Source organism: Typopeltis vanoorti, chromosome 17 (assembly GCF_054136105.1).
Source record: "Typopeltis vanoorti isolate ZY-2024b chromosome 17, IOZ_Tvanoo_1.0, whole genome shotgun sequence".
Taxonomy (NCBI): Eukaryota; Metazoa; Arthropoda; class Arachnida; order Uropygi; family Thelyphonidae; genus Typopeltis; species Typopeltis vanoorti.
Genome location: NC_143565.1, coordinates 96,929,641 through 96,945,632, shown reverse-complemented (window position 1 = coordinate 96,945,632; position 15,992 = coordinate 96,929,641). Strand labels below are relative to the sequence as shown.

At 34.6% G+C, this 15,992-nt stretch overlaps 1 protein-coding gene across 1 annotated transcript in view; it reads right to left on the bottom strand.

Annotated features, from left to right (window-relative positions):
* ACOX1 (acyl-CoA oxidase 1) overlaps positions 1-15,992 on the bottom strand; it is a 129,827-nt gene that overhangs the window by 30,021 nt on the left and 83,814 nt on the right. Inside the window, exon 10 of the mRNA XM_090406739.1 lies at positions 4,853-4,996. Coding sequence (XP_090262865.1) covers positions 4,853-4,996 — 144 coding nt within the window. The remainder of the gene's footprint in view (positions 1-4,852; positions 4,997-15,992) is intronic.

Here is a 15,992-nt window from a genome sequence, read left to right as displayed (position 1 = left end):
TGTGGCCCTGAGGAAAAATAACATCAGCAGGATGGAAGTAGCAGAGATGAGAATGCTTAGGTGGATGTACAGTGTGACCAGAAAGGATCGTCTGAGAAATGACTATGTAAGGGGAACAGTGAAAGTTACAAACTTAGGAGTGAAGATACAGGAGGCAAGGTTGAGATGGTTTGGTCATGTGATGAGGAGGGAGGATGAATATATGGGAAGAAGGGTCATGCAGATGGACGTGCAAGGAAGGAGGAAGTATGGGCGGCCAAAGAAGAGATGGAGAGAGAGCTGGTAGAAGAGGACTTGAGGATGAAGAACTTGGATGTGGGGGAGACTCATCATCAATAGTGACCCCACTTAAGTGGGAGAAGCTGCAGAAGAAGATTACATATGTCTGCAAGGAGATGTGCTTTGCATTATGGGAGATACTAAGACAAGTGATGAGAGCTTAGACTACCTTTACCATGAGTTGCCTCAATCCTGAAGATACTTTAGGCACAAACTTTGTTTGCTTACACTTGGATAAAGGATTAAACTAAATTTATTATAGACTGCAATGGCTCAATAATCACTCCTGTAATCACTCTCAGATGGATTTCTATTACACCATACATATAACATTCACAATTTCAGTAGCAGAAACAGAGATACCGCTGGTTGAAAGGATGTTTTGGGTTTACAGACAAAGCAACTAAAGCTATGAAGAACAATGTACTATAAAATTGCATCTGTTATTCTGGCTAGGTAGCCTGTTTTATGGAATGAGAAACCAGAGTTTCTGGGAAAAAACATGGTTTCATATTCTGTGTTGGATAAATAAGGGTTTTATTCAGTTGACTTAGTTAAGTAACCTTGTATGGTAGTGGTGGGATTTTCTTCCTGGAAATACAAGTTTGTACCTCCTTGCCAGAGAACACATGAAATAATGAATAATGTTTTGGAACAAAATTAAGTGCAAACAATTTACACTCTGTAAGAAACAAAAATTTGTTTAGAAAATACAAAGAAAGAGTAGAATTCTGTACAATAAAACATTGGGATACAAAGTGATAGCAGCTGTCACGAAATTTTAGGAAAGATTATAACAGAGATTTAGAACTATGTTTAATCTTATGGGATTTCAACTGTGAGAAATTACGGTTGGTTATCAACTGTTACATATTTATATAGAATTAGCTGCCATTAGCAGTATTTTCAGATATTTCTTTCTGGTCATTATATTTCAGAAAGCTTACTTAAAAAAATAAGATAAATCCTCTGCCTTTTAACCTTCCATCTTGCAGTAAGGACTTCTGTGTCCTAATGACTGAGAGGTATGATGATAACAGTTACCTGTAGGATTTCCAATAATTAACAGGTCAAAGAGTAGGGAAAAAACTAAGAGAGACACTTAAGTCATCCAAAGTTAGGGGACCAGGCTGACTACCCATCCAATGTAAAAACCCATGAGTTGTGAAATCATGCACTAGGTTTATAAACCAGACTGTTTGATGATGTCAATCAATCAATCTCTTCAGTGTGATACTGATACAATAGCAATCAGTAACATTACAGTATTACTAGAAAATTACAATATTTAGATCTTAGTTCTACAGAAAATTGGAACAATATTTTACAATGGAACATATGATAGACATGAAAACACTGAAGATTGCAATCCTGCCATGTTTTATACATGGCAAGTTTTTATAACTTTTCAACCAGTAGATGATTAACTGTTATATCTATACTTTTGATCATCAGTTTGATGTTGTAATTGTCACTGGTTTATGGATCAAAAGAAGATAAGGATCATGATGTCAAAGATAAAATTTTATGAAGAACTAGAAAGGATATGATTCGTTACCTGGGCATAGTATAAGATTAGTCATGGGTGACATGCTAAAACAGGAAAAGAAACCAATAATTGGCCCATATAATCTGTATGACATTAGTAATGAAAACAAAATTAGAGCTATTAACTTTGCATTCTTCAGAGCTTATGCATATACTGATCATTACGTGATAATTGCACATTTCAAGTTGGCTATCAAATGGAGAAATGTTAACAGAAACAGTGATCAATATAATATCGAAAGATATAAGAGTGTAAACATAAGGCAATAAAGCATAAAAAATACAGCAGGAAATGCAATATTTAGTTTCTTCTATAATAGAGAAAAAAACAGAAAACAAATTGACTTAGATCAAAAATATTACTCATTGTACAGAAGAAACTTCAATTTACAAACAGAAAGAAAAATAAATGGTTAAATATTCACCTGTTAAGGGTTAAGTGCTGAGAATAACTCATGCTTAATGAAGTAAAACAGCATTTAGAAAGGATTAAAGAACATCGATTCTTCTGATATTTTGTCTGACACCCTGAAGACACCTCTCTCTCACACACAACTAAGTGAAATACAAAAGACTAGACAAGACTGGGTCCTAATTACGTAAGGTACCATCTGTGGGCACCGTAGGAGGCCTCAGATGTAAACAGATGATCCTTCATCTGTTTTCCCAATATTCTGGGTAGTTTTACACCTCATTTATTCAGATTAAGCTGATTTCTAAGGGTAGTCTCAGATTCTAAAAAATACTCACTTCTAATTTTGCTGTGATGGAGCATGTTGGGTTTTTTTCTCCCCTATTTGATAATGTGTAGTATCTTAAAGCATGGTCAGGAAGGCTCAATTGATCTTAGTCATGATTGCAAATGCATTTCATATGTTCTTCTATGCAGTTGGTGGCTGATCTTTCTGTCTCTCCACAGTAGGTCAACTTTCAGAAACAGGAAAAATGTTTTGATATAGCCTCTTTACATTATTGAATCAATCAGATGAGGTTAAAAATGCTAGAACCATCACCAGAGAATCCAGGAGCTGCACAAATTTAATCAGTAAAATACAGCATTGAGGATAAAACGGCTGGCAGAGAGGAAAAAAATCATTGATAAAATCAAAAATAACTTTGGTCTTCAGATGCTGTGAGATACTTAAGAATATAAATCGTAAAATAATACTGTTTAATCACTACCAAGATTTAATTATTCAAGAAAAAGAAATTGAGGAATTCAGAGTATTTTGAAAGTAATAAATAAATCATCACTAGGTGGAAACCTTATAACCTGAGGTACAATATTCAGAAGGATGTGTTTCAACATTTCCTTCGAGTCCACAAGACAAGTGAGGATCTCTGACTGAAATCAACATTGAAGCACTAAAAAATAAGGCATCCAGTGAAAATAAAATGTCCTAAACATTGGCGAAGGATCCTTAACAAATGGAATTGATAAACTTAAACTAATATGTTGAAGACTAAGGAATTCCAGTGGATTGGAATACAAGTATTATGAACTATTTTTTTTAGAAAAAGAGACCTTGTGATCACAGAGGTATCTCCTTCTTAGATACCTATGTTATACTACATCTACACTGATCTAGAGAAGAATGTATATGCTTCAAACATTAGAACCGATCAGCAGCATGTCTTTTCACACATTAACCTGTCAAACATTATGAATTTGATAAAGAATCTAGTATTTGTGGAATATAATCAAGCACATGATAGTATACATCTAAATGCACTACAGTGTGCAATAACTTTTTTTTAGATTATCACACAAGTATAAATATGATATAACTATGTAATTAACCACATCTGCTCTGCTTCATGGAATATTTCCTGTAGGAACATTATTAAGTTTTGAAATAAAATCTTAACTTCACAGGAGATGCTTCCTCACCTACCCTGTTCAACATTGCAATGGAAATAAATGGGTAAAACATACTGGCTAACACAGATGACACATTCTCAGATGTTATATGAATTAAACCTAATTTAATTGGAGTAAGACTGCATCTTGTCCTAAGCCAAATATGTATGTATGACTAAATATATATGTATGCATTTTTGATCGATCCAATTTGGGTGATGATAATTACATTTGAGTAAGTGGATAATTTTAAAAGCCAACATTAACAACTACAATGAAATGCATCTGGAGAGAACCAAGAATGCTGATCATGAACATTATGCAATCTCAACTCCTAAAATTGCAGAATATTATCACAAAAATCCAAAGGAAAAAAAACTTGTTCATGTTCGATTAACCTATGCACAGTTGTGAAATGGGGTCAGCAACAAGGGGAGTTGACTGAAAACTTATTAATTTGAAAAAATAACTTAAAAAAATATATTGAGCGAGACCATCTTACAATCAATCTGAGTAGTTTGACTTTTTTTTTTCTTGAAGAGTTTCAGGTTGGAGTTGTTCAAAAATACTGCTATATACCATACTTCTTGTATAGAAGACAACTACCATCTCATGGTCCATCTTCAGGGCTATGTTATTGCCTGAAACAATTTCACAGTTGATCCAAGTTGTAGGTTTAAAACACAAATTTCTGGAGAGAGAGCGAGTTTGGTTTTCAACCCTACTATGCCTATGCCAAAAATCAAATCATTCAGGAACAGAACTAAAAACCTCTGAAAAGTTCCTTTGGTCAGTGACTAGAATTTAACCTACAACAGCTTTATGGAACCAAACATCTAGGAAAGATATGTATAGAAAAGGAATGAGAGTTGAATAATTTTACAAAACAGAGTATTTTATAAAACTTTTTCTATCAAACACCATGTGCACAAAGAATTATCTGGAAATCATAAAAAATCCCAATGACTTTTGCAGGCTGCATGTACTTTCACTACCAAAAATCTAAAAAATTCAATGAAAGAGTTACTCTTCAATAACAGTATGTTAAACATATTACATACATCCTAGTGCTGAATACAATTAAACATGACAAACAAAACATTTCATATATCTTTCAAAGTATTTGTTTGTATACCTTAATTAAAAGAAAGCAATTTCTTTTACCATTGAGCAACAGCTCTGTAGAGAGAGACAATATTTTCCAGAGAAAAGGGTTCTTTCACTGGTTGCTCCTCTGTTTCAACCAAATACTGAAAAAATGAATCAGGTTTTAAAGGCTGCTGGTGTTTAAAGCACTTCAACAGGTACCTGGAAAATAAAGAGGAAGAAAGTTAATTATTTCAAAATAATATTGTTACATGACACTCCCAAGGAGTTCAAGTTGGAGGGTACACTACTCCACTACACACAACTGACCATCTCCCATACTTAATCCTCCAACTACAAGACACCATCTATCACCCACCGCCAATATTTTTTGTCTGTAAATTGCATATTCTCATGATTTGCCTTTATGAAAAACTGTTTTCAGGAGAAAAAAAAACCCTGCTACCGCTGTGAGTTTGGCTAACTCATCTTTAATTAAAAAAGTCTATATAAGGATTCCTCTTGTCATGACAAGAATCAAACTCTAGTCTTTTCCAATCAAAGAGTGCAATGTCCTGTTGTTCTTCCAACTGCACTACAGAAGTGCTAAAAAGTCCACTGAGCATAGGTTCTGTAGAGAATATTTTCCAAAGAAAAAGGTTCTCTCACTGGTTACTCTTCTGTTTCAACCAAATACTGAAAAAATAAAAAATAAAAAAATAAATAAAATAAATCGGATTTTAAACGCTACTGGTTTAAAATCCGATTTTAAAAGTACACCTATCGAAAATAAAAGTGTTTGACAGATCTTCATTTTATATCAATTTAGGAAGTAAACTGCTTGAAGGTACTAGAAAACTAAAAATGAACCTAATCGGATTCCTACCTAGGTTTCAATTTGCACCAACCAACAAGCTTTTAGGATCAGATGACATTCAAAATAGGTGCATATACAATATTACAACAAAGAAACCCCTTGGTCAGGCAATTTACTATACATAGTTCATTCACTCTTTCAAAGTTTGCATGCCAATTTCCATGTCTGAACAAAAAGAACATTTCACACAACCAAAAAAGCTATTTACTCTGATGAGCAGGCTCTAAAATATGAAGTAAGTGACAGTCATAATAAAGTCACTTTCTAAATATTCTTCCATAGTTATCAAATGCAGGTCTATTCTCCATACATTTAAAAAACAGACACTACCAGCATTTTAGTTACTATAGTGCTCCAAGCATTGCGCAGCCAAATAAATTAAAATTAGGACACAAAGCTACCAAATGTATAATTAGAACTCAAGACTAAAACTGGTCACCAACAAGCCCTTAGCATAAAGACAATATTGCAGAACCCTTTTACTGGTGCTCTCAACCATTATAGAAACCCTTATAGAAATAGTAGTCTATGCCATCTCAGTTCATTTGCATTATACATTCAACACTCATTACAGCAACTCGTAGGAAGCACAGAAATATTTAGTTTTAGGCAAACAGTCTGCGAGAGTGAATTTTTTTAAAGCATAACATTCTACCTATGGTATTTGGCTGAGAATGACCAATAGTTTGTTATAGAGAGAGAGAGATTGTATTCATAAAGATTTTCAAGGCAATGAACTGAAGATGACTCAGGTATGCACAATTGGACTGGTGTTGGTTATATATGTGGACTGCAGACATTGGTAAACACTAGAAAGAGGAGGGGATAATATGATAGAAGTCTATAAACTTCTGAAAGCATGTATAAGTTATTAAATGATGAAATTTTTCTTCATTATATGGAAAGTGGAGAGACAAGAAGCATCTGTTGGAAATTAAGTGTGTGGTTTAGGGATAAAAGAGAATTTTCTATCCGACTGTGGGTATGGATGTTTGCAATTTTCTTTAGGTGGGAGACCACCAACCCTTATTATAGGCCTCAAGTGGCTTGAAAAAGTTCCATATTTGGCCTCTTGGGCATGGTTTCCAGACTATGTAAAAACTACAAAAAAATATATATAAAATTAATAAAACAAAGAAATCCTTAACCAACTCAAGGTAACAATGTAGTTTATAGAAGCTGTTTGTGGGTGGGAGCCAAATTTCAAACCCAAATCTCAGATACATAAGTTAAAACTGGCTTAAATACTTGTATACTGCTAGCTTAGTGATTTGGTCAATTTCTTTTACTCCATAAAAATTTCTTTAACTGGCTCCTCACCATATCAGTTTTGCTTATTTTATTATCAATTTCTATATTTGGTTTGTCTTCACTAAAAACAGTGCCTAAATAGGTGAAATATTTCACTTGTTCTATAGGTTCTCCATTCAACCGCATTCTCAAGTACTGAAAATGCAGTTGAATGGAGTCGAGAATGCAATTGAAGTTCACGTTCCTGCCTATTTTCATAGCTTTGGTCTTATTATTACTGATTTTCATTCCAAATTTGTTATAGCTGTTATTCAATTTAGTAAGAGGATCCTGGAGATTTGCACTGGGTGTGTTTATGAGTACATCATCTACAAAGAGCCAAGTGTGATATCTCCAATTCTAATATCAAGGTTTAATGCCAATTTGTTTTATAATACAATTCATATAGATGATGAATAAGAGTGGAGATGGAGTGTGCACCCTTGTTTGATTTTATATCAAACTATCTTCCTGTATTTCACTGATTCTAACTGCTGGCTTACAGCTTAAATATAGACTATGTATTGTTCTGTTTACTTCATAATTACAGCATTTTTAAATTTTTTTTACCTCTGAATATCTTGAGGGAACAAAAAAAAATTCCTCTTTGCCTTTGGCCTTTTGAATTATGCAGTGTAGCCACTGAAAAACTTTTACACCTCAATATTTGAGTATTTCTGGTTGAATATCATCCATCTACTACTCCAGCTGCCTTTCAACACTTCAGGCTTTTGTAATTTTTTCTATCTCAAATACTGATAGCTATGCTTGTTTGAATTCCTCTTGAATATTTTCTACTACTGTTCTGTCACTACTTGTTTCATTTAAGTCTTTCAAAGTAATTATTTCTGACATGTAGCAGATATCCTTATCTGCAGTTTGGATCACGGTCTTTAATATGGCCATTTTAATCCAATATTTTACCTAATAGTAACCTTTCAATTATTTGCCTAATAGTAACAATTTCAAGAATATATATATGCGCGTGCACGCGCACACACACGCACGAGGGTGGTCTGAAAAGTTTTCGTCCTAACAATGAAAAAACAAATTTATAATTTCAAAATTATTTTTATTTTTCAACATAATCTCCCTTAAGACTAATACATTTATTCCAGCACCATTATCTCATACCTGTAGCAGTTCTCAGTAAGATCTGCAAAATACAACTCTACAGCTGCAATCACCTCTTGATTCGAAGAAAAACGTTGATCAGCGAGGAAGAGTTTTAGTTTGGGGAAGAGATAGAAGTCAGAGAAAGCCAAATCTGGAGAATAGAGTGGATGTTCCAACAATTCATAGTGCAGATCCCTTAATTTTTCCATTGCAAAAACACGATTTTTTTTTGCCAAAAAAGATGATTTTTTTCTTCTGCAAAACGGTTCTTTTCTGACAATTTTTTTTGTTTATTCTGGTTAAAAGATCAGAATATTTCCCGGTTATTGTTTTAACCTTTTCAAGATAATTAATAAACAAAATGCCTTTAGCATTCCAAAACACCGATGCCATGACCTTTCTTGCTGATAGAACCATCTGTCTTCTTTGGCACTGAACAACCGGCTTCTGTCAACTGTTTTGACTGATGTTTGGATTCTGGTATGTAATGGTGAATCCAAGTCTCATCCATAGTAATAAATCGATGCAAAAAATCTGTTTTATTCTTGTTAAAATGCTCCAAGCACTGTTCACAGATTTTCATTTGAGTGCGTTTTTGATCTCCTGTGAACAATCGTGGCACCCAACTAGCGCAAAGCTTTATCATATGCAATTCTTCATGCAAAATATATCCTACACATCCTTTTGAAATGCCTATAGTCTCAGCAATTTCATGCACTTTGACTCGCTGGTCATCCAATACCATATCGTGCACTTGATCAATGATTTCTGGTGTTGTTACACTTTTTGTACATCCTTCACGTGGATCAACTTCAAGGCTGGTACGGCCACGTTTAAACTCAGAAGCCCATTTCTAAATTGTCGAAAACGAAAGAGAAGAGTGCCAGTAAACCTTTATCAACTTTGAATGAATTTCTTTTGCCGTTAAACCTTCTTTTACAAAGAATTTTATAACAGAAAAAATAGCCAAGATTTTAAACGAGTACAACCTACACACAGCATTTAAGCCCCACAGCAAACTTGCTACCCTTATCTGTTTACAAAAGATCAGCTCCCTCCTCTCTCAGTGCCTGGAGTTTATAAAGTACCCTGTTCTTGTAAGCTGGTGTACTTTGGACAGACAGGCAGATCAGCAACCATCTGCCTGGAGGAACACAAGTCATGCATCTGCAACCACGACTATTGTCAGTCAGGCCATGCTGACCATGTCTTGGATACAACCCATAGGATCTCATGGAAAAAACCACCATGCTCCACCACAGCAAATTCAAAAAAGAGAGACTATTTTTAGAATCAGCAGCAGCTCTCAGAAATCAACCAAATCTTAATAAATATGGCTGCATTAAGCTTCCTAAGATTTGGGAAACACTTATCACCAGAGGTTCCACCCTACATTTCAGGCCATCCTACAACCACCTTTAGAGGGCACTCTACCTAGTTAGGACTTTAGTGTCACCCATGTGGTTGGGCTTAATATTGTTTGTTATTTGTGTTTATGTTACGTTAGTTTTTTTGTAATCCCTGAAGATGTCTCGGTGACTGAGACAAAATATAGGAAGTATTAAATTCTGTTTTAATCCTTTCTGAGTGTTGCAAAAAATCCATTAAGCCTCCAACATGAAGTGTTGCCATCTATGGTCGAGGGATACTTTTCAGACCACCCTCGTGTGTGGGTGTTTTAAAGAATAAATATTTAATCACTTTAAACCGAGATAAAATATTAAGTTTAACGAAAATGATACAACCAGTTTCAGCCTTCATCAGGTATCCACTAAAGGTAGAACACAATAATAAAAATTGAAGTTACAAAAACTGAGAATTACAGGCAAAAAATGCAATACATAATCGACACAGAAAACGTTGTATTTTTCCAAGTTGTTCTATCTAACGCGCTATTGTTTGTTGCATGCATGCTTGCAAGTTCTCGTGAACACCAGTACTGAACAACTGCAGCACGGCTATCAGGGATGTTGTAACTCAAATTGCTGTTCAAATGTTCAGGAGTAAGGAGGATTTCCCTGGACTCCACGATTTTCCTTTCAAACTCATCACTGCAGCGAAAAATGTTTTCGGATTTATCCCAGCAAACTGAGTGACTTTGTAGATCATCATGAGGATTGTTTGAGAAAGAACATGACTGGATAGCGCAGATGCATGTGATCTTTTATAGGAGATGTCTCTCTTATGCTCCTCTATACATGGTTCAATAGATTTGTTAGTCTGTTCAAAATAAGGAATATTACAATCACACCGTAACTTGTATATACCTGGATATTTTAGGTTGTGATGAATAGGCTTCGGATGGCTTATAAGAGAATGGACTTTAGGGAGTGTAGTGAAAAAACGTCCTGATGTATTTTTTAAGGACTTTAGCCAATTTATTGGAGACTGAAATAATGTAAGGGATGGAGATGCTACCTTTAAAATTAGTAGTTTCCGTAGTACACTGCCTAAGAGGATCCAGAAGAAATTTCTTAAACGTTTTTTCAGAATATCCATTTTGTTTAAAGATAAGAGAAAGGTGATTAATTTCTTTTTGGAGCTCATCTGGTTCATTTAAAAGAGAGCGTACTCTGTGTCCTAAGGTAGAAATAGTTCCGAGCTTTTGTGGTGGAAAGTGATGAGATTGACAGTGCAGATATCTGTTAGTATGAGTGGGTTTTCTGTATATAGAGATTTTAAATCTATCAGAGCATTGTGTAAGAATTACATCCAGGAATGGAAGACAGTTATTTTGTTCTAGTTCGGCAGTGAATTTTATATTAGAATGCTGGTTGTTAAGATGATGAAGAAAATTCATGAGAGATGTGTGTCCGTGACTCCATATAATGAAAATGTTGTCAACATAACGTCTCCAAAGTTTTGGCTTAAGTGAGAAGGACGATATGGCTTTCGTTTCAAAATCTTCCAGGAAAATGTTTGCTAGAACCAGGGATAAAGGGTTGCCCATTGCTAGGCCTTGGTTTTGTTTGTAAATGGAGTCCCTATATCTGAAGTAGCCAGATTGAATACAATGCTTTAATAAAGCAAATGTCTTTTTAGACAATTTGTCCTTTAGTAATGTTAATACCTCCTCAGTAGGGATGTTAGTAAATAATGAGATAATGTCAAAACTTGCTATGATATCATTTTTGCAGATTGAAATATTTTTGATATGAGAAACGAAGTCTGTGGTGTTTTTGATGAACGATGAAGATTTACTGGAGAAACACTTGAGGTATTCTGCAAGATGTTTCGAAAGCTTATAAGTAGGACCATCAATTCCTTCACAATTGGGCGAAGCGGGGCGTTTTCCCTTGTGGATCTTCGGAACTCCATAAATGCGTGGTATAAGATGGCGTAGAGAGCATAAAGAAAGGCAAATATTGTGAGGAAGTTCAATTGTAGTCTTTAACAGATTGTTTGTGCGGTTTTGTAGTTCCCTTGTTGGATCATCCTGAAGACAACGTTACATTGAATATGTAACGTTGTCTTCAAGCAATTGAAGCATTTTATTGTGGTAATCTTCAGAGTTGTGGACGACTGTGGCATTGCCTTTATCTGCAGGTAAAGTAATGATGTTTTTGTTCTTTTTAAGATTCTTTAAGGCCTGTCTTTCGGCAGGAGAAAGATTATCTCTTGGAGATTTATCACATTTGAAGCAGTCTTTTTAGAATAAGTTTTTCTTCATTTAATTACATGCAGAGTGTCAAGCACTTTGCTTGTCAAACCATGTTATCCATAATGGTTCATAACCAAACAATTTTGGTATTCTGTTTCACCATCTGCTCAACTTAATAAGAGAGTATTACACTAGCAACTTTTCTTATAATTGAGGTAATGATAATGGGTGAACATCTTTTGGGAAAAAAAATAAGGGAAACCAGTTTCTTTATTAGTTTATAAGTTTGTAATTGGTATTTTAGTTATTTTTTCACCATCATCAAATTCCTGACATATATCCTCAAGGGGTGTACAGGATATGATAGTACTACATGACAAATTACTAACTTCCTATCTACAATTTTCCTCCAAATCAGTCTGTTACCTGTCAAGACTCCAACATGATCAGATCTTATATTTTTATCTTCTAAGGCATTTTTTATTGTATCAATCCACCTATATCTTGGTCTTCCTCTGGTCGTTTTCATGCCAATCTTTCCATTCTGATTAAGTGACCATACCACCTGAGATTAGCTCTGCTAACGCATTTCTGGATGCTGACAATATCGAGTTCTTTCCTAATATCCTTGTATTTAACATGATATTGCCATTGATGCTATCTATTCATGTCTCAAATCTTTCTCAGGTCTCTCAAGACTCTCATGTCTGCTGTCTCTAGTCTTTGGTTAAGTGTTTTATTTCTGAACTAGCTCTCAGATCCTTAAGTTAAAATTGGCTTGAACACTGTATTGTATTGTATACAGCTAATTGTTTTGACTAATTTCTCTCTTATTCCATATAAATTTATTCAGTTGACTTCTATTTAATTTATGATCTTCACTAAAAATCGTGCCTAAGTAGCTGACATGTTTTACTTGTTTTATAGGTTCTCTATTCACAATACAGTTGATATTTTCAATGCTTCTGCCTATTTCCATTGTCTTGTTATTGCTGACCTTCATACCATATCTATTACTATAGTTATTCAATTTAGTCAGGGGAATCTTGCAGACTTGTAGCAGTTTATTTAGAAGTTAACATCATCCTCATACAGCAAAGAGCTGAGATTAGCAACTCCAAATGCCCCATTATATCAAGATCAGGCTGATCAATCAGATAGCAAAAGTTATATTATCATCCTAGAAAGAAATAAACATAAAATCAAAATGGAAATTAATGAAACAATCTGGTTTTCAGGAAAATAAAGGAACTAGAGAAGGACTCTTCAACATTAGAACTATTATAGAAATATATCTGGAGAAGCAAAAAGAAGTCTACTTATGTTTTATTGACCACACAAAGGCCTTTGACAATATACGACATGAACAACTAATCAAATGCATTCAGAAATTTAGGAGTAGATGGTCAAGATACCAGATTACTGATAAATCTATATTGGGAGCAAACTGCCTCAATAAAAGTATCAGGAGAAATTTTGGAGGAATTCCCAGTAAAGAAGGGTGTCAGACAAGGTTGTGTTCTTTCTCCTATATTTTTAACCTCTATACTGAAAATATCTTCCAGCAATTAGAAAAATTTAAAGGAGTCAGCATAGGAGGCAGGAATATAAATAACTTAAGATATGTAGATGATACAGTGCTGCTAGCTGAAAATAAAAAAGTTCTTCAAAACCTACTAGAAGAGACGTTGAAACTAAGTGAAAAATATGGACTTAATTTCAACTTCAAAAAAACTAAAACCATGCTGATAAGAGAAAAAGGGATAATAAGATTTTAAAAGTGAGAGGATTTCTAGAAATATGCCTAGATCTTAAGGAAAAATATGGATGTAAAAAAAAAACTTTCCAACATCTGGGAGACTATAATTCTAAATTTAAATATACAAAAAGAGTCCATCTTTCACTGTGCCCAGAGAGGAGCAAGGTAGAAAGCATAAATAAATTACATGACAGTGATCAGGGCAAGAATATTTGAGATTTATCTGTATAATGGATTAAATCTAAAATATCATAATACAATAAAAAAAAAAAAAAAGATTCAAATTATCTTCTCAGAAAAGCCATTAAAAAAAAAATACTGTAACCAATTTCAAAAATAATACTCAAGAAATTTGCTACACTCTGCAGTTAATTTGGCTAGACACTGTTGCAACCACCAACAAAAAACGTGGAAAGGGTCTTCTATTTATTTTAGGTGAATATACAGATGAGGCAACTAAAGCCATGAGATGAGCAATATTTTTTCATACTCGTGTGTGTGGATGTGTGTATGCTCAGGCCTGTTTGGCAGGATAAAACCAATTTCTAGGAACAAAATCCTGTTACCTTTGAAGCTGGTGAACTAGTTATACCTCGAACTGAAAATTCCTTATAATTGCATTTTAAATGTGATTCAGATCAAGTTCATTTCAAAGAGCAAACATTATTCAGAAGCAAATAAGATGGGAATGCACTAACATTAATCATGTTAGTATGCTGTCTAACAAATCTAAGCAGAAAGAGATGTTCTTTATGGAACATTTCCAATGAATAATTCCTGCTGGATTACAAGTTACAGCTGACTATAGCAAATGGAATTATAAAGAACTCAACATAAACAAAAAGTCCTGAACAAAATCACAGGCATAATACTGTGGTCCCTACATGTTTGCTACAGTGAGGTTCAACCATATATTGGTTATGTGCAAATTGTATATACAGAAAAATATGAGCTTTGTATGGCGAACTTCTCATAGACATAACATCAATATCTAACGTAGCAGAAGAAAGTCACATTTCAACCCAACTGAATAATGCAGAGAACAATCTTGCCATGTTTTCATCACTGGCATGTGAGAGGTTTGATTTGATTTGATTTTTTATTTTAAGGCACAAAGACATCAAACATCATACTGATATATGACACAGGTTACAGCAGTACACATAGTAAATAGTAGGGCAATCACAAACATCCATGTTCCTTGGCAGTATTCAAACCCATAGCCTCTTGGCTAGAGAGCAGATACACTAACCACTTAGCCAACTAGGTCAGTATATGTGAAAGGCAGCCGTAGTAACTTGTAACTTGGACACACACACATGCACCAAAATCTCTGAACTAATGACAATATAAACCATGTTACAAACATGTAATAACAAGGAAAACATAGCAGAATACTTAAAGTATTCTGCTATGTTTCCATATTATGCAATCGGCTGCTCACCTTTATCACGTGATATTTGAATCTTTAGCGACAATTATTTCACTAAAGATTCAAATTAGTGAATGACTAATGAGAAGTGAAAGCTGAGTGTGAAACCGACAGCAATGGTAGGTCAGTAGAAATAATGCAGCTATAAAGACATGTATGATTCGTGCAGTATTAACAAAATACCGCATGCTAAAACTGTGCAGTATTAACAGATTGCACGGCTCAACGACAAAGGCAAGCCGGTGATTGTTAAGGTAATATGCTGTTTCTCTTCAACCGAATTCTAAAATATTTGCAACTCCCGGAACAACATCCGCTATCTATTTCTAAAAAAAAAAAAAGAAAAAAAAAATCAGCTAACACATCTTATTCCCTTATAGGAAGTAGGCGAGGCCTTTATACCCTATCTAGCTTTTGGAGACTGAATGGGCAGTTCAATCTCCACCAGTAGGCAATCAGAGATAGCTGACCCATGTCTATCACTAATTATAGCAGCTACCGATGAAGAGGCTGGTAAACAAGTGCTGCCATCTCTTGGTATACCTAACCCTAACAAGATATGTTACTGTCTGAGATAATGTAAGTACTATGGTCGATTTTCTTGAGTTTCCGGGAGGAAAAACCCGCTTGCCTGTGCTAGGGATTGACCAACTAAGGAACCGGTCAAAGAAAGGCTTAGAAAAAGTTCCTCCAGTCGGCGACTAGACTTGAACTTAAGTCTAACTTCGAGCGACCAAGCACAGAGGATGCAAGTGCCACTTACACTGAGCTACACAGGCCTTGCTATCTATTTCTTAAAGTTTTAAACTTTTTGTGTGTGAGGTATATGCGTAAAACTTTTTTAATTTTTTTTGTAAAGTAAAATCAGGGGTGAAAGATATACGTGAGGAAGAGTTATATTCAAGTAAATACGGTATATATATATATATGTATATATATATATATATAGAAAGTTTTTTACCTTGGGTATAATATATGTTAAAGATACCAAGTTATTTTAAATATAAACCTGTTTTTTTTTAACTCCATTTCCCAAGTAAGCAAACAGACAAGTCAGTCAAGTTTGCGCCTGCAAGTGTTGCAAGTCTAGCTGACCTTGCACGTAGTGCAAGTCCAAGGCAACTCATGGTAAAGGTAGAACAA